Source organism: Pipistrellus kuhlii, unplaced genomic scaffold (genome assembly GCF_014108245.1).
Source record: "Pipistrellus kuhlii isolate mPipKuh1 unplaced genomic scaffold, mPipKuh1.p scaffold_m20_p_1, whole genome shotgun sequence".
Taxonomy (NCBI): domain Eukaryota; kingdom Metazoa; phylum Chordata; class Mammalia; order Chiroptera; family Vespertilionidae; genus Pipistrellus; species Pipistrellus kuhlii.
The window spans coordinates 17,232,716-17,252,694 of NW_023425404.1; the positions used below are offsets into that span (position 1 = coordinate 17,232,716).

General features: G+C 43.6%; 1 protein-coding gene across 1 annotated transcript in view; it reads right to left on the reverse strand.

The window, feature by feature from the left end:
- Nucleotides 1–15,108, reverse strand: part of ARG2 (arginase 2) — a 33,345-nt gene extending 18,237 nt beyond the window's left edge. The window contains exons 1-2 of the mRNA XM_036433448.2: nt 14,921–15,108; nt 13,633–13,705 (exon numbers count right to left, since the gene is read on the reverse strand). Of these exons, the coding sequence (XP_036289341.1) occupies nt 13,633–13,705; nt 14,921–15,028 (181 nt within the window). The 5' untranslated portion in view covers nt 15,029–15,108. The remainder of the gene's footprint in view (nt 1–13,632; nt 13,706–14,920) is intronic.
- Nucleotides 15,109–19,979: the final 4,871 nt, after the last annotated feature.

The following is a 19,979-nucleotide window of genomic DNA, read 5'->3' on the forward strand; positions in this document are numbered from 1 at the left end:
TTCCTCAGGCCCAGTCTCCAAAATGTTTGGTAAGAGGTCATATCACACAAGTACACATATTTGTTCTAGGTCACTCCTTCATAGTTCCTGAAAAGACTCCAGCCATCACTCTCAATATCTCCTTCCTCCCTACTCTGCCCTCCTGTTGTCTCTGCAGCAGCTATGCGTTGTCAGACACGGAGAACACCACCGTGGCAGGGGGCGTGGTACTGAGAGCTCCAATGACAAACGGATTTGGAGCCAACTTGAAAGGCTCTCATGTTTGCCTTGCAAAAAAAGCAAAGCTCTGCATAGACTGACAGCCCCATTGCTTCTCTCTCAGTGCTGGTAATAAAAATACACGGAATACTATTAAGACCTTTTAGACCCAGATGGCCTTGATAAGAAGGTGGCCCTGGGCATCCTGGCCAGTGATTTTGGACATGTCCACTTAACATATGCCACAGTTAAGATAACTGATATCAACATGGTGTTAATAAATGCCTTTGCACAAATGTGATTCTTGAGTAAAAAAAATTAACTTGAAAACTTCACTCCAGACATGTAACTGAGATGACTTGCAACACCATTTAGGTTCCTGATAATTGCTTCTCCAGCTACATCTGTCCTTTCCTGAGGAGAACAGAGTATCACTGTCTGAAGATAGGCTTAATAATGTATGCTGCTATGAACCAAACTCATGTCAACCCTCTGAACAACGATAGGTCAGCATGAGTCAGCTCGGTCTTCTGCAGACTGTCAGCTGACGGTACCCTAGCAGCCTGGTTCCAGCGCAGGCAGGATGGAGTAAGAGGAGGGTTTCTTTGGCTTCCTAAGTCACTACAACAAAACCAATGTCCCTCTTTCAGGACAAGATGGCCGAGCGTCACTGCAAAATGATCTGCTGACAAACTTCAAGCTATTCCAATGTCTAATAACCACAGGAAGAGATAGCAAGAATGTGATCCTTTTTAAATTCTTGATACTTGACCTTGTTCCAGAAAGGATTTAAAGGGAGATGCACCAGGCTAGTGACTATAGCTCTGCCAGTTAACAGTCCAGATGTGTAGCTCCAGGCCTCAGACCCTGGGCTAGCATCATGATGTGTGTTCTTCAAGAACCTCACATTGGAACGCATTCCATACTACTCTGGGCTGAGAGCCGAGGGCTGCAAACATCGCCTTTTGCCCATCCTGCCACAGTGGGTCCAGTGCCACACGAGATGCGAAGGAAAAATTCCAGGCCCGTAACTTCTTAGAAGAGTCAAGATGTCCAACCAAGTACAGTTTCTAAGCTTGTCCTACCTCAAGGACAAGGCTCGCTTAACGCAAAAATAAACCTTGTTACATTTGTTACAAGGATTAAGTAAGAAAAAAGCACATATATGCCAAGAATTACATATCAGTGTAACTGGGTAAGACATCTTTGGAGTTTTTCTCCTGCAGGGGAAAAACATTCCCTTTCTTCCCTTCTAGGTTCTTAGGCTGGTTAAATCAACTCCCCAGACAACTGGAGAAGGGGGAGGGTGATTGGGGCTTCAAAGGGAAAGAAGACAATTCACAGGAAGATGGGAAGACCCAACTTTTAGTAAACAACTGTTTGCCATCTAGGCAGAAATATAGGACCTTGGACTTTGCACAAACAGGACCTCCCTCCCGCTGGCCACACCTAGCCCATACTCTTTGCAGTAATCTCTGGTGATAACTCTCTTCCTGGACCAGGCCTTCTCTCTAAATTCATTTGGGTAGTTAAAGGGGAAGTGAAAAGCTCTTTCTGAGTCTTCTGAACCTTGAATGACTTCAGCTGGAAGTAATAAACATGCCAAAGAGGCAATTTTGGGGAGGCTTTTTCTGAACCCCTTCACTCTCATCCGACCCTTTTTCTTTCCCTTGAAACTGATGGTGTAATCTAAGACTTCCCAAAACATGTTTGTAATAAGACTGTCATTTTAAAAGTTAGACTTTTGGGTAAGAATTAGAAAACAAATACAGGTACACTGATTTCTCATTGAAATGGTTCCTAAAGAGTTCAGCTGTCACACACAACTTGACCAGAAGGAGGAATTGCAGGTGAAAAGGGACTCTGTCGTAAGTATGATCAGTAGCTAGGGTAATCTGATCATAAATTGTTAGCTAGGAAGATCATGGTGGGTAGTCACACCCCAAGCCTATAAAATTCTTATCTTTGCTTTAAGCAATTCCTGTCCATTGTTCTTGTGCATCTTAAAATGACAGAAATCTTTTCTAAGCTTTCTTCCCACCCTCAAGGGAGAATATCTTATTAACTATTCTGCAATCCAATCATCGAGAGACACTCCACCTGACTTTCTCCTACCTTCATGTTATCTTTCTTACATTCACTCAATTCCAAATGTATTAAAGCAACTGCAAAACTGTCATTCTCAAGAGCATTTGAGATCTTGCTTCTCATCACTGTCATCAGTTTGACTCAAATAAAACAAACAAAAATCTACAGGTATGGAGACAGCTAATTAAATCTTAGGAAACCCTAAGACCTAACCACAATGTCACACCCTGCTGTGACTCAATCCTTAAGTCACACAAGAAAGTGTTTTCTACTTCTCTTCCTATTCAGTGGTCCTGACCTCGTGGGGCGAGGAAGAGAGCCAGGGAGATTCCGTCTCTCCTCAAATCTGAACATTGTCATCCTTATTCTATTAGCACACACTCCCTACCAAGAGTTAGGTCATTCATAAGGAGCAAATTTCTTAAACCAACCACAGTAATTCCTTAGGTTCTGGGCCTCTGAATTGTGTTATTTTGGATATTGAAGGAATAATGCAACAGCTGTCTAAATAACTAGAGGTCAGCCTTACCTGAAGCAGTTATAATTAGCTACTTAGGTCCTGGTTCAAAAACAAGTGTTTAAAAAGGGAGCAAATGAAAGATGAAACAGAGGGCCTGGAGAACGGGACCAGGATATTGAAGAAGAACCCTGCCGGCTGCCTTCCAGAGGTGAAGGAGCCCGCGTGCTGGGGTGGACACACCTTTTGAGGGGAGGAGAAGGAAGGGACGGGGCTTAGGGCACTCAGCACATGCTGATTGGTGGTTTCATATAAGGCACATGATTAGGGACTGAGGAATCGGGGGCTTAGGGTATTTGGCAGGTGCTGATTGGTGGTTCAATGTACAGTCCAAATAAGGTGCCTTATTAGGTGCTCAGGAATGTCCGACTGCAGGTGGAGTTTATATTATTTTCTGTCCATCAATTGGGGGAAGGACGGATCTATCAGCAAAAACTGGCCATTATCACCTACTAACATTTATCTTGAAGAATTTAATCAACTGGTAAGAGTTAAACAACATGATATATGAGAGTTATTCTTTGAGTCATACATTCTTAAAAATCTGGAAAACCAAATGGTTTCTAAGAGCAAATCATTTTAAGAAAAAGGAAATAGCCGAGACCGGTTTGGCTCAATGGATAGAGCGTCGGCTTGGGGACTGAAAGGTCCTGGGTTCGATTCCGGTCAAGGGCATGTGCCTTGGTTGCGGGCACATCCCCAGTAGGGGGTGTGCAAGAGGCAGCTAGTCGATGACTCTCTCTCTCATCGATGTTTCTAGCTCTCTATCTCTCTCCCTTCCTCTCTGTACAAAATCAATAAAATATATTTTTAAAAAAAGAAGAAAAAAAAGAAAAAAGAAAAAGGAAATAGTGATCTGGGCCAATCCCATAGGTCACATGTGAATGAAATGTGAACGAAAGCGAAGCTCTAACTCTGACATGTTTAGTGACTGAAAGTAACCTAAGGGGTGATCTGAGCATAAATTACTATCTGGGAAGGTCACGGTGGATAGCCACACCCCAAACATATAACTTATTTAGTATATCTATTCCTTAAGCAAACTCTGTCCGTTGTTTCTGTGCTTCTAGGTTAACACACCTTCAAAATGCCAGAGTAATCCTTTTTTTTAGACCCCTTGTAAACATGACCACCCTCAAGAAAGCGAAATCTTAACTATCCTGTAATAATAAAAGCCTAATATGCTAAGTGTCTGACAATTCATTGACTGTTTGACCAGCCGCTATGATGCGCACTGACCACCAGGGGGCAGATGCTCCGACTGTTAGGTTAGCTTGCTGCTGGGGTCCATGGGTCAGACACGCCCTTGAGCCCTCCTGTGGTTCCTCCCTGGCCCACCAACCTTCTGCAGTCCCTGATTGTGCACGGGGCCTCTAGTCCTGTAATAAGAAACTGCAGCCTGGCTGGTGTGGCTCAGTGGTTGAGCATGGACCTATGAACCAGGCCCTGTCGGGTGGGGCACATGCCTGGATTGTGGGCTTAATCACCAGGAGGGGGGTGTGCAACAGGCAGCCAATTGATGTTCCTCTGTCATCAAAATGTTTCTATGTCTCTATCCTAGGCAGTAGTACTTAATGTTTCAATCTTTCTATTCTAGACAATATTTAATGGCTGATAACATCATTTCTGGTAGAAGTGTAAACTGGCTATCTATGAAGCAGAACTGCTGGAGGGGGTGGGGGATGGAGATTGAACCTAAATCTGACCAAGGATCTCGATCCAAATACAATTTACAGGAAATACAGAGGACAAAAGAACAAGTCATAGGTTGTCGAGGATGCGACCTGCAAAATCCAAGCTGAGAGATTCTGCAGACACATGACCTAGTTTCCTCTAGAAATAAACTGCAAGGAAGAAGGAAATAACAGAGGAGGGACCTATAAAGGACCTAAAAGATAGCAATCAATATGGAACTTACTTGGATCCCAATTCAAATTGTAAAAATAAACATTAAAAATGTAAGTTAATAGGGTATTTTTAAACATTAAAAATTAACTTACATTAAAAATTTTTAATGTAAGTTAATTTTTAATGTTTAAAAATAAACATTAAAAATGTAAGTTAAAAATGTAAAAATAAACATTAAAAATGTAAGTTAATGTGAACATTAAAAAGTGTAAGGGCAGATACAAATTGAACAGACTTTACTTGTCCCTATTGAAATCAGACCTTCTCCCCGTGTGCCCCCACCCCCACCCCGACTTTGTTTCAAAATTTCTCTTTCTGTCCTTTTCAAATGCATGTAAATCTTTATAATGACTAAATGAGCCCTTGCCAGTCTCACAACGCAAGAAGGTTTCCTCAAGGATCTGGGAATCATCTTTTTGAAATGCAAACATCTAGCCCTCCTTTCCCAGTCCCTATCCTATATAATAAAGAGCTAATATGCTAATTAGACTGGACAGTGGAATGACCTTCCAGAAAGACCAGTGGGCAGGGGGTCGGGCCATGACGCAGCTGGGGCTGTGAGGGCCAAGGCAGCCAGGACTGTGAAGGCCTAACCTTGCACGAATTTTGTGCATCAGGCCTCTAGAGGGAGAATAATAGGCTAACTTCTGTGGGCACAAAATGTAAGAATTCTTTAAAACTTATCCACAACACCTTTGTCACACCTAAAAGGTGGTGGGTGCCTTGCTCCAATTTGCAAAACTGCCTCCCCTGTTAAGATGAAAAGTCTGTATACCCTTCATATAAATGGAATCAACTAACACAGGTGGCCACTCGAATTTCCTTAAGTTAGGAGGCACTATATGTGACAAAAGGTACTATCAAGTTCTCTTACTGGAGGACCAGTTATCATTTATCTTGAAAACATCTAATGTCTTGTACCCTCTTGGCTATATAAATGAGTGGATTTCTTTATCTTTGTAATCTTTTAGCAGATTGCCTGATTTAATGCTTATTCAATATAAACTGTTTTCTTTCTCTACTTCTTGAAGGGGTTTTCTCAATTGGGAGATTTTTTTAAAATTATATTTCCCACCCTAGCCATTTTGGATCAGTGGATAGAGCGCTGGCCTGCGGACAGAAGGGTCCCAGGTTCGATTCTGGTCAAGGGCACATGCCTGGGTTGCAAGCTCGATCTCCAGTAGGGGTGTGCAGAAGGCAGATGATCAATGATTCTCTCTCTATGATGTTTCTATCTATCTCTCCCTCTCCCTTCCACTCTGAAATCAATAAAAATATATTTTAAAAAATTATATTTCCCCAATGCTGGGTATCTGATATTAACTTATTTTTGGTAAGGTAAAAAGGTATTGTGGATAAGTTTCGAAGAATTCTTGTATTTTGAAGATAATAAAATATTTGCAGATGAAACTATATGGTGTTTGTGATTTGCTTCAAAAGGTATGGTGGTAGAGTAAAAAACATTCCTGTGTACTGATGACTGATGTTGAGAGATATATGTATTAAATTCATGATGCTACCGTCTCTACTATTGTTATGTTTGAACACTTCCATAATAAAAAGAGAAGATACATGGAAGCCAGCTGGTGTACAGGTATGGAGCTGGGCGGGGAAACACGTGTTGGAGACAAAGCTTTGGACATCAGCATATAGGAGATAGGAAGGCCGTGGAAATGGACAGTGTCAGCCACACAGCATAAAACAAGAGGATCAAGGACAGAACCTTGAGGAACACTAACATATAAGGGAGGGTTAGGAAGCAGATCTGGCAAAGGAACCCAAAGAGTTAAAACCAGGAGAGAGAGGTGTCAGTTTAATAAGGAAGGAATGATTAACGTTTCAAATAAGGTGAATGGAATATAGCTAGCTGGTCTCCAACCTCAGCAAAACCAGTTCCATTGCAATAATAGCTCAGGACACTAGATTATAGCAAGTTGAAGTGTGAAAGGGCAGTGGAGAAACAAGTATGGCAGCGAATGGAAGGTGAATGGAGAGAAGTTGAGAAACGAGGGGCGAGAAGGGATAACAGCAGGAACAAGGACCCTCAGAACACAGGAGGGTAATGGAACTAGAGCACAGGGAGATGATGTGTCTAAGCAATATCTATTCTTCCCTTCTGCAGAGACAGGAGTTTTACTTGGGAACATGACTAGAAGAGAGACTAAGTTCACCACCACCTTCTGTAACTGGTGTGGCCATGTGACCCGTTAGGGTCAACAGGATAATCTGAAGTGTCCTGCAGCAACTTCTTGGGAACATTCCTTACAGGAAAGCACAAGTTCTCCCTTTGCTTGCTTCTTCGTTCATTCTTCCATCCTGCTGCCAGAACTGAGGTCAGAGCCGTCTTGGACCATTAGAGCCAGGCCCGCTGCTAGCGCAGCACGGTAAGAATCTAGGTCTGGACTTCCAGGAACAGCTGCTAAACCAGCTCCGGCTTCTCTGTAAACTCTCTTCACCGGAGAGTGAAATGGACTATTTTTCTTAAACCTCTATTTTGGGCTCTGATTATCATGTGCAATTGCACCTACCACATTGTCATGGCCATATGAGAAGAAGCTACAACCTCAAGTGATTTTCCTTGTTCTTCATACATTTCTATTCTAATTTACTTTTAAATGTTCCTTTTTTATATTTTAAATTGTGGTAAAATACACATAAAGTAACCATCTTAAACTATTTTTAAGTGGTATTAAGCACATTCATCATTGTTCTGTATCAACACCATCTATCTCCAGAACTCTTTTCATCTTACACAAAACTGACATTTTGTACCCATTAAACAATATCTCTCCACTCCCCATCCTGCGAGTCCTGGCAACCACCATTCTACTTTCTGTCTCTATGGATTTGACTATTCTAGGTATCTCATAAGTAGACTCATCCTACATGTATCTGACTTTTTGAGAGTGGTGTATTTAATTTAGCACAATGTCTTCAAAGTGCACCTATTCTATAGCACATATCAGAATTTCCTTCCTCTTGCAGACTGAATAATATTCCATTGTATGTATTAACCACATCAATAGACACGTGAGTTACCTCCACCCTGTGGCTATTACGGGTAAGTTGTTATGAACATGGGTGTACAAATCACTTCGAGACGTTACTTTCAACGTTTGGATATATGCTCAGAGTGAAACTGCTGGATCATACTTTTCATTTTTGGGGGAACCACGATACTGTTTTCCATAGAGCCTATATCATTTTACACAGGACACAGAGGTTCCACAGCTCCACAGTCTTACCAACCCATGTGCTTTTTTACTCTAGCTATCCTTATGGGTATCATTAACTTGCTTTTAACAGATTAAGAATTACATAATAGCAAGAGCCTAGTACATTGTCTAGAGAACATGGTAAATGTTAGATGTGCAACAACTTTGAAATAAAAAGATGTAAGTTAAATCATTTGCTGCTCATATAAGCAGGAAATAAATAGTTATATTGAAATTTAATAACAGATTTGCCTATAATCAGGCACATCTTTGGTGATGGAGGCCTTTGCTAAGGCAGGAGCAAATTACCAATTCCAGAAGAGCTTCATCACACTCAAACAGAAACCAGCACCCATGAGCAGTCACTCCCTGTCCTCTTCTCCCCCCAGTACCTGGGAACCACTAATCTACTTTCTGTTTCTATGGATTTGCCTATTTTTGGACATTTCATATAATGGAATCATATAACATAAGGTATCTTTAAATACACAATACTTTTCTTTTAAAATGTTTTTTATTGATTTTAGAGAGAAAGGAAGGAAGGAGAGAGAGAAAAATCAATCTGCTGCCTCTTGCACACCCTCTACTGGGGACTGAATCCACAACCCAGGCCTGTGCCCTGACAGAGAATTGAACTATGACCTCCTGGTTCATTGGTCAACACTCAACCATCGAGCCACACCAGCCGGGCATTATGTGGGAACTTGGAGATATCTTTAATTAAAACTGTAAGCTGCTGTTTTTAAGTCATCTTAAGGAACATGATGCTTCAAAAATCAAAGCACCAAGAGAACAGAGAGTTGTTAAAACCCAAAGGGACTAAAATATAACCCTAAATGAAAGGACAAAGAAACTGTAACCTAATGAGTTATATTAACTTTCAAGAACATTGTGTAAAGTTCTAGGGGAAAAGCAAGCAAAGAACAAGAATTTATTAACAAAGACGTTTGAAGATTTCAGACCAAATTTTTTTAATTGATGTTTTTGTTTCTTTAGAGAAAGTAAGAGAGATAACCATTTGTTGCTCCACTTGTTTATGCATTCATTGGTTGATTCTTGTACGTGCCCCAAGTGGAGATAGAACCTGAAACCTTGGTGAATCGGGACAATGCTCTAAACAACTGATCAACCAGGCAAGTCTCAAAATTCTGTTTCTCATTGGAATTGTAAACTGTTTTATCATCAATCAGGATCTTTAAGCTTCAGGCAACAGAAACCTGTTCTGGCTAACTCCAGCAGAAAATCAATCTGTTTCATTATTGTAATTCCTAGAATCTTTAAGTAGGGCCTTAGAGGGCCCTACCCTGGTTTAAAGGCCACATTGTCCAAAGGCAATCCATCACATTGCAGGATGGTACAGTGAAGATGCTGCTGGTGCCTCCACTACCTGGGAAAGGCAGCTTGCATGGACAGAAGCTACGGACCAATCACTGCCATCATTGCCCAACACAAAATGAGTTATTTGCTGCCCCTTTTCCTTGAAATTCGAATCAAAGTTTAGATAGGTGCTTCTGGTAGTGGAGCCTCCATCCAGTACCCATAACCCTATCTGCAATGAAAACAAGGTGGAATTTGGGTGGAAATAAGTCTAAGAGGTAGATGAAAGTCAAATTATGGAGGACCTATCCTCTTGGTGGTTATGTGTGAAACACATTCCATTAGTGATCAAAGGACAAATACCAAAATGTAAAACCATTAAAAGGAAAAGATTTAGAAAGATGTATCTAGCACAGCCTGAGATTTCATTGTTTTTTGGAGGGGCAAATTATATTTTAAAGTAGGAAGCTTTAGACCCAATTAAAAATATATAAATCAAGGTCAATATGACAAATTAGGTGGTATATGATTCTAAATTTTCTCCTTCTAATATAAATATTTTGGAGGAGTGCATGACCGGACTCTGCAGACAGAGATCTCGGAGTGTGCCTAGGCAAGAATTCTTACCTGTGCCTGCTCATTCTAGAGGTCCCTGGATCTTTCTACTGCAGGCACTTCAGCATAAGCAGTGCCCAGCTTGTGAGATATCCTATTCGTGATGCCTAGTGTGGGGGCAGAAGGAACTTCCTCTACCTTCTAGGTTCTTTTGGTCATACACTCCTCCAAAAATTTGAAGAAGAGGAATACTTCCCAATTTTGTGAGGCCAACATTATCCTGATACCAAAACCAGGCAAGGATAACACACACAAAAAGAAAATTACAGGCCAATATCTGATGAACACAGATACAGAAATCTTCAACAAAACACTAGCAAATCGAATACAACAATACATTAAAAAGATAATGGATCATGATTAAGTGGGGTTCATTCCAATATATGCAAATCAATTAATATAATACATTAACAAAATAAAAGATAAAGTCACATGGTCTCATCAATAGATGTAGGAAAAGCATTTGCCAAGATATAACACCCACTTATAATTAAAACACTCAATACAATGGGGATAGAAGGAAAGTACTTGAGCATAATAAAGGCCGTATATGACAAACCCTCAGCTAATATAAACTGAAAGCTTTCCCTCAAAGACCAGGAATAAGATAAGAATGCCCATTTGTGCCACTGTTATTCAACATAGAACTGGGAAGTCCTAGCCAGAGCAATTAGGCAAGAGAAAGAAATAAAAGATATCCACATTGGGAATGAAGAAGTAAAGCTGTCACTATTTTCACATTCTATTAGAGAAAACCCTAAAGACTCCACCCAAAAGACTATTAGAAACAATAAAAATTGCAAGATACAAAATCAATATACAAAATCTTCTGGGTTCCTATACACTAACAATGAAATATCGGAAAAAGAAATGGGGAAAAAAATCCTATTTGCAACTGCAACAAAAAAGGGTGAACTAGGAACAAAGGAAGTGAAGGATCTAGTCACTGAAAACTGTAAGACACTGTTGAAAGCAATGGTAGATGACACGAAGAAATGGACATGTATCTCCTGTTCACCAATTGGAAGAATTAACAGTTAAAATGGAGCGGAAAGAACACATGTCTCAAATTGGGACAAGTAAATGGGAATAGATGTCCCAAATAGGTTGGGATAGCTCCCCAGTGACTTCCTGAACTCCAGGACTCTTGGCCTGGTCACAGTGGCACATTAGATAACTGTGCCAGAGGCTGTCACCTCTTTTAAGTACCACAGGGAGATCAAATTACCGAACTATAAGAGGGAGACCTTAAACTATTAACCTTCCTTTACAGCTCTTTCTCCCCCCCACACTCATTCTACTTTAAAGAAAAAGGGGCAAATGACCACGGCTGGCAGTACTTGACCAGAACCAGGAGCAAAGGCACTCTGCCTGAGCCTTGCCAGAGCCATGGCCTCTTCGGTTCCTCCTCTCAGGGTCTCTTTAAATAGTCCAAGTAAGTGGATACTTGAAAGAGGACCCTCTGAGTGTGCCTACTGAGCCCCACACCGGGTCAAATACATTCACTCCAGAAAACAGGAAGTTTTAACTATTGCCATGGCAACGTGGATAGGCGCGACATTAGAGCAGAGGGCAAACAACAAAGGGATTTGTGAAAGTTAACCTTTCCGTGGGTCTTCTCTCCCTTGAAACTTATGCATATTGCTTATTTGAAATGCTCGAAGAACTTAAAATTTTTGGTACTATTTCTGAATAGAGCTTTGGAACTTCTCTGTACTTTAACATGTTCCTGGAGATTAGCCCAACCCCAGGCTGGAAATCTGCTGAGTGCCACAATCTTATTAATATGCAGTGAGATTCTATTTCTGACTGCTCACCAGCAGTCTGGCTACCAATTGGGCTACCAATCAGCTACCAGGTAAGAATATAAATAGTAAAACTAAAAGTATATATATTTTTTAATGAAAGGGAAAACCAAATAAATTGAAGCTTCCCCATCACTTTACGTTGAGCATAACAGAGGAAGCATTATGGTATTTAAGGGAGAACAGCTGCCCCAGGGTGGAGTGGAAAAATACCATGAGCTGGGACAGGAAAGGAGGTCTGCAAGGCTGAGGAGAAGCTGCCCCTGCCCCTCCCCCTCGCTCAGCAGCCTCCGCTGAATGCTGTCTCCTGTGTGAGGCTGAAAAGGTTCTCTTCAAGAGGCAGAATCCAGCAATGAGCAGGCAATTCGAGCAATGCCAGACCCAGTCTATCAGATGGGCTGCACAGGTTTATCCAGTGTTAAAAAACAGTGATTGCCAGAGATTGCTTTTTTAAAAGGCAGAATGTGGATAGCTGATATCAAGGGACAGTATCCTCATTTATAGGCAGGAATAAAAACCTCCTCCATTAAGTAATGTGTGACACAATTAATACTAAATCTTACCGATTTATCTTTCATCTTTGGTGGTGAACTTGGAGAATAAAATGATTAAGAAAGAGACCCTATTGCCCTAGCCCTGTGGTCGGCAAACTGCAGCTCGAGAACCATGTGCGGCTCTTTGGCCTCTTGAGTGTGGCTCTTCCACAAAATACCACGACCTGGGCGAGTCTATTTTGAAGAAGTAGCGTTAGAAGAAATTTAAGTTTAAAAAATCCAGCTCTCAAAATAAATTTCAATTGTTGTACTGTTGATATTTGGCTCTGTTGACTAATGAGTTTGCCAACCACTGCCCTAGCCGGTTTGGCTCAGTGGATAGAGTGCTGTTGGCCTGCAGACTGAAGGGTGCCAGGTTGAGGGCTCCATCCCCAGTGTGGGGTGTGCAGGAGGCTGCCGATGGATGATTTTCTCTCATCATTGATGTTTCTGTTTCTCTCTCCCCCTCTCTTTCTCTCTGAAATCAATAAAATATATTTAAAAGAAAAGAAATAAGACCCTATTGCCCAGCAAGCATGGCTCAGTGATTGAGAGTAGACCTATGAACCAGGTCATGATTTGATTCCTGGTCAAGGCACATGCTCACCTATTCTGTATTACTAGCTCCAGAATCTATAGCTTCCTGCTACCATGCCTTTTGCACTTACAGCTCCGGAAAAGCTATACGAATGGTCCTAATGTGAATGGAGAAAATGGCTCCTAACATCCACTAGAAACACTTGGGCTGGCTAAGGAAGAACCTTCCTACTATAAAGATAATTTAATGTCCCGTTACTAAAAAAAGGATTCTCTATTACTACATAAATGGCCTTTATCACTGGGTTCCACTGACTTCTGCTCCTGTAAACTTTGAGTACCATACTAATTACAAGAATGCAACTTTACTTTTGAGTACCCTGGGTGTTTGTGAAAAGCACTTGTTTGGTAGGGCCAATAACCCAGACTCTTCCACTGAGTCGCGTAGGAATCAGAATTTTAAAAAAATAGCACAAGTGATTTTCATAATCAGAAAAGTTTGGAAAATACAGATCTAAGGCTCTGCTTATAGTAACATAAAGCTATTAATCCTCGGGAAGAAATGAATGATTCAAAGAGGTAAACTGGCCAGACTGATGAGTCATAAGCACCTCATGAGTGAGTTGGGAAAGTCAGAATTTCAGGGGGAAAGATTGACGGCACAGTTATGGTTGGAGCTAGCATTCTGAGCACCGCTTTGCAGTCATTAGCAGCTTGTTCCAGGCTCTGCCTCCCTGCCTTCCACACACACTTTTTATTGCACTGAAGACTCCGAGAGATCTTAAACTGCAGGTGGAATCCGACAGAACATGAGAGACACATCCCCAGTGAGCGCACAGCTGACACTGTGCCTTCCCTGCGTGTGCCTCCCTGCACAACATCTCAGAGCCCCCACTTACCCAAGTTGGAGAGCCTTTTCATCAAGCCAGCTTCTCTGATAGCAGCAGGGCCATATTCCACTCCTTTTCTTTTCTGTCACACGAAACACACAATGAGACGCGAGGGGAGATGATTGAAAAGAAGACAACTGTAGTTCGCAAAAACACAGACATCTGCTTATACTATACGGGATGGATCCGCCAGGAATGTATTCCAAGAGACCCCTGTGGATGCCTGAAATCGCAGATAGTACTGGACCCTAGGATAAAGTTTAACTTATAAATCAGGCACACCACTAGACTAACAACAATAACTACTAATAAAATAATTATAACAATAAAATAAGGGTTAGCTGAGCAAGCAGTGCCGTATCTCGTATGATAACTAAGAAGTGGGAGGTGCCTAGCAGCATGAACCCTCGGGACAAAGGATCCTGGACAGGACAGAGCGGGACTAGCTTGAGACTCACTCATCACAGATGCTCCCCATAGCTGCGATTTTAAAACTTGTGAAATGCTTATTTCCAGAATTTCAATGTAATGTGTCTGGACCACAGTGGACAGTAGGTCGCTGAAATATTTATTGGAAAGGGAAACCAAGAGAGGACGGCTGGTCTTAGTTCCCAATAGAATCCTCTCAAAAGCCTGACATTATCACTGTTTCCACCCGAGGCCTGGTTCGTTCACACGCTTGCAGGGCAGGAGGGGAAAACAACCATCCCCGGAGCCGCATTAACCTTCCGAGCCCCGTGAGTGAAGGGCAAGCGGGACGACAAGACGGGCTGCGCCAGGTGAGGATCTGTGGCGGGCGGACGTGGCTGGCAGGCCGGGTCCCTGGCCTCTCCGCCGGGGTGTCTGTCTTCCCGGAGGGGGGAACAACAGCCTCTCCCGTCCGGCCGGCGCCAATTTCCTCCCGTTAATGCTCCCAGGACGAATCCTGGATTCTTAGAAACCGCTCGCTTTCACCTCCTCTCTCTCTATTTTACACGGGACTCAAGCCGGTTTCCCCTCCTCCCGCCCCTCCAAGGACTCCCCTCCCTCCTCCTCCTCCTCCATCACCCTCAGCTCCGAAGCCCCCGCCGAACCGCACTCAGGATTCCCTCCATCCCCGCCCGCCTCTCCTATTTTCTATAGTAAAAAAGAAAAAAGAAAAAATCCCACGTGCCCTCCCGGCGCCCAATCGCCGGAACCACTAGGTCTCCCCCGCCACCCTCTCCCCGGTTCCTCGAGCCCCCACCCCCACGCCCTCCGCTTCCCCGGCTCCCGCGGGCGGCGATCCCGGTGCCCGGCGCCAGGTCCCGGTGCTCACCTGCCCCCGGGAGAACGGCGCTCCGATCACGGCCACGGAGTGGACGGACCTTTTCAGGACCAGATGCACCGGCGCCCGCAGACGCGAGAGGCTGCCGCGGACGGACATGGATGGGCAGCGCGGCACGTTGCCAAGCGACCGGCTGCTCCGCGCGGCTCGCCGCCCCGAGTGAGCGCCGCCGCCGCGGCAGCCGCGCTCCCCTCCGGAGCCGGAGCCGCCCCGACGTCACGGCCCCGCCCCCCTCCCGGCCGGGCCCCCAACCGGCCTTCCGCACACCTTCCGCAGGCTCCGCCCACTGCCCCTGCCATTCCCCCCCGCCCCCCCCTCCGCCCAGCCCAGCGGCTCTCCATCCAGGGAGCCCCAGCGGCGACACCGGGAAACCAGTATCAGGGCCTGGCCATTAAGAGATGGTTACAAACAGGTGTGTCCCTTCGTGGGTAGCGGCCAGTTCTCCCCGATCAAGGAAAAGGGATGGCTAGGCTGAGATTGGTCTCACCTGACCCTAAGGGAGTACTCTGCCGAGACCAAGCCTGCCTGCTTCCACCTGCTCTGGTCCATCTCAGAGCTCAAGGTCCAAAAAAAAAAAAAAAAAAGTGCTTACTTTTGGGAATTGAAGGCTAGGAGATCAAACCTAGATCAGAGCTCTCTGGGCCAGGTGTATTAATAAAAATCCCACCTAGTTTGGGTGTTTTGGATGGGGAGTTTGGGATTTATGTTTTCAATTCTTTACCTGAATAATGGGAACACTGAATTGTTAAAAAACCAAACATAGCAACATATCTGGGCTAGCTGAAAGTAACAATTAACTACTAGAGTATTAGTTATCTTATATAATAAAAGCCTAATATGCTAAGTGTCTGGTTGTCCAGTAGGCCATTCAACCAACCAAAGGGTAATATGCTAATGATATGCTAAGGGCACTCAACTGCTTGCTATGATGTGCACTGACCACCAGGGGGAAGATGCTCCAACAGGTACATAAGCTTGCTACTGGGGTCCAGCTGATCTGGACTGAGCGAGATGGGCCAGACATGCCCTGGAGTCCTCCCGAGTCCCTCCCTGGCTGGCCAACCTCCTGCGTCCCTCCCCACCCCGATCCTACACCGGTGGGGTCCCTTGGTCTGACCTGTGTCCTCTCGCAACTCAGAACCCCTCAGGGAATGTTGGAGAGCACCCCACTGGTGCACAAATTTGTGCACCAAGCTTCTAGTCTATAATAATAAAAGTATAATATTCTAATTAGACCGGAGGTCCTCTGGACAAAGCCAGGGCTGCAAAGGAAGCCTGGGTCCGGGTGCCAGAGGGAAGCCAGTGCCTGCAGCCAGGAGAAGGAAGGCCTACTCTTGCATGAGTTTTGTACATTGGGCCTCTAGTCCTATATAATAAAGAGGTAATATGCAAATTGAACCTCACACCCTCACAAGATGGCTGCCTATGATCAGGCCAGCAGGGGGGTGAAGGACAACCAAACAACTGAATAGCAGACTGCATGGGAGGACCAGCTGGCAGAGGGGGCAGTTGGGGGTGACTTGGCTGGCAGGGCAGGCAAATTAGGAGCAATCAGGCAGGCAGACAGGTGAGTGATTAGGAGCCAGCAGTCCAGGATTGTGAGAGGGATGTCCGACTGCTGGTTTAGGCCCGATCCCCCAAGGGTTCCCAGATTGGAGAGGGTGCAGGTTGGGCTGAAAGAACTCCCCTCTCCCCATGTACGAATTTCATGCACTGGGTCTCTAGTATTTGAATAATAGTAACCAACAGTTTCTTTCTTTTTCTTTAAATATATTTTTTATTGATATTTTACAGAGGAAGGAAGAGGGATAGTTAGAAACATAAATGAGAGAGAAACATAGATCAAGTCTGCAACTAAGATACATGCCCTTGACTGGAATCGAACCCGGGACTCTTTTTAAAAAAAAATATTTTATTGATTTTAAAAAAATGTATTTTATTGATTTTATACAGAGAGGAAGACAGAGGGACAGAGAGTGAGAAACATCAATGAGAGAGAATCATCAATCAGCTGCCTCCTGCACATCCCCCACTGGGGATGTGCCCACAACCAAGGTACATGCCCTTGACCGGAATCGAACCCGGGACCTTTCAGTCTGCAGGCCGACGCTCTATCCACTGAGCCAAACCAGTTTTGGCTTATTGATTTTTTTACAGAGAGGAAGAGAGAAGGTTAGTTAGAAACATTGATGAGAGAGAATCATTGATCAGCTGCCTTTTGTACACCCCCTACTGGGGATGTGCCCGCAACCAAGGTACATGCCCTTGACCAGAATTGAACCTGGGACCTTTCAGTCCGCAAGCCTACACTCTATCCACTGAGCCAAACTGGTTTCAGCGAACCTAGGACTCTTTAGCCCTCGGGCTGAGGCGCCATCCACTGAGCCAAACTATTGTTAGGGCAAAACCCAACGAAGTTTCTTAGAACTTTTAACCCTCTAACAATTCCATAAAGTACAGTAGCCCTTCCTACCCTCTTCTTCCCCCCTGCAATCCTTGGTTTTGCTTTCGCAAGTTTCAGTTAACCATGGTACAAAAAGATTGAATTGCATGTCATTCTGAGTTACTGATGAAATCTCCACCGTCCTGCTCCATCCTGTCTGGGCTATGAATCACTTCGTCCAGCACATCCACAGATGAATGATACCCACGCGTTAGTCATTTAGTAGCCGTCTCTGCTATCCGATCAACTGGTCCTTATTGTATCATCACAGTGCTTGAGTTGGAGTTACCCTTATTTTACTCAATAATGGCTTCAAGTGCCAGAGTAGTGATGCTGGCAATTCGAATATGCCAAAGAGAAGCTGTAGAGTGCTTCCTTGGTTGGCAAACTGCGGCTCTTTGACCCCTTGAGTGTGGCTCTTCCACAAAATACCACGGCCTGGACGAGTCTATTTTGAAGAAGTGGCATTAGAAGAAGTTTAAGTTTAAAAAATTTGGCTCTCAAAAGAAATTTCAATCATTGTACTGTTTATATTTGGCTCTGTTGACTAATGAGTTTGCCGACCACTGCTTTAAGTGACAGTTAAGTACTATGTAGAGGGGTCTTGAAACATGTCCCCGGAGATTAAGGGGGACTACTATAGGGACTATTTTAAATGCAAAGAATCAGGATCAGATAAATAACTTTCCCAAAGTCACATAGCTTGGAAGTGGCAGAGGTCTGGGACTCCAGATTCTAAATTCTTACTGTGTCACCACAGCTTGTATAATTCTGGACTTTCGTCTTACCAAAATAATTCTTTAATTGATTTTTAGAGAGAGGGGTGTTAATGTAAACACCTGAAAAACATTCCTGATGCCAAGTTACATGCTGCTTTCCAAATTATTTCAGAGGTCTCCATGGCAACATCATAACTCCAAGCCTCTGTAGTAGTGTCAGGCAGTATATTTATTTTGGGGATAAATTGTATTCCTGTCTCCCCCTGCTGGTTTAACAAAGAAATGTCTTTGAAGCCTTAGCAAAATAAAGCAGCTATTACTGATAGGCACTGTTGTTGAAAGTAGGGTCCCAGACCAGTAGCGTCAACATTTGCATACTTGTCAGAAATACAAGTTACTGGGCCCTACCCCAAGCTTATTTACTTATTTAATTCTGGGGATGGGGAACCAGCAACCTAAATTTTAAGAAGTTCTCCAGGGTGGGGAGCTGTAGGGAGCAGTAGAGATGTGGTCAGGGATTCAGTCACTGTTACTGCCACACTTGCTCAGATCCTTGGAATTATTTTGGTACCTTTCTCTTGCCCATCACCACATCCAATTTATCCCATTTCCTATGTTTTCTGAAGTTAGTATTCGCACAGACTACCTCAGTATCTCCTGGACTATTGCAAAAATCACTTTTTGAGCACTTACAGGGAGTCACCAGATTGACCATTCTAAATTAATCCTGCATGTCACTTCCAGTGGCTTTCCACGGTTTAGTAAGAGGTAAATTACTAATTCCTCATTAATATGCATCAGGGGAGTGATTAGTAAATTGTTATGTTACTATTATTCTTTAAAATTAAATTTATTCTATATATCTAAAATATCTTATAACTCATTAAAAAAAAAACACCAAAGTTCAAATAGCAGGTCTTCTTTTAATTTTACTTCAGATAGAGGAAGGAAGAGGGAGATGTTGATTTATTGTTACACTTATTTATGCATTTATTGGTTGCTTCTTTTATGTGCTCTGACCAGAGATTGAACCTGCAACCTGGGCATATTGAGATGACGATCTAACTAGTTGAGCTAACTGTCCAGGGCCCTGGTCTGCTTTGATTTTCAAAATGGGCATTTATTTCAAAACAAGTTATTAAAGATAGCATTCTTAAAATATATATATATATATATATATATATATATATATATATATATATATATATATATCAGAGAGGAAGAGAGGAGGAGAGAGAGGTAGAAACATTAATGATGAGAATCATTGATCAGCTGCTTCCTGCATGCCCCCTACTGGGGATCAAGCCTGCAACCCGGGAATGTGCCCTTGACCAGAATCGAACCCAGGACGCTTCAGTCCGCAGGTCGATGTTCTATCCACTGAGCCAAACCGGCTAGGGCAAAGAGACCTCCTGGGCAGTGAGATCCCAAACCCTTACCAAGCCCTACAAGACCCTCCTGGACTGACCCTTGCCTATACCTCCCCATCCCCAACTGCATTCCCTGGGCGTCAGCCTCTTGGACCTTTATTCCTCCAATAACGCCCCCACACCCTGTTTCAGCCTTAGGGGCTTTGCTTTTCCTGTTCTTTCCGGCAAGTTCCTCCTCCAGAGATCCCACCCAACGGTCTGCTCCGCACCCGAGTCCTGACCGCCCTGCTGAATGTCATCCCTGCGAGTCATATATCACTGCTAAGAGCCCCCTGAAGTTATTTCCATTTTGTTTCTGTCACCAGGAAGGACGCTTCCTGAAGGCAGGGACCTTGACAACATTGTTCCCCTCAGCACCCTCCGCTCCTGAATGAATGAATGGATGAATGAATGAATGAGTACCTGCGGACTGTCTCCTTGGGGCGTGCTTTGCCTTAAAAACAGAAACCAATTCATCG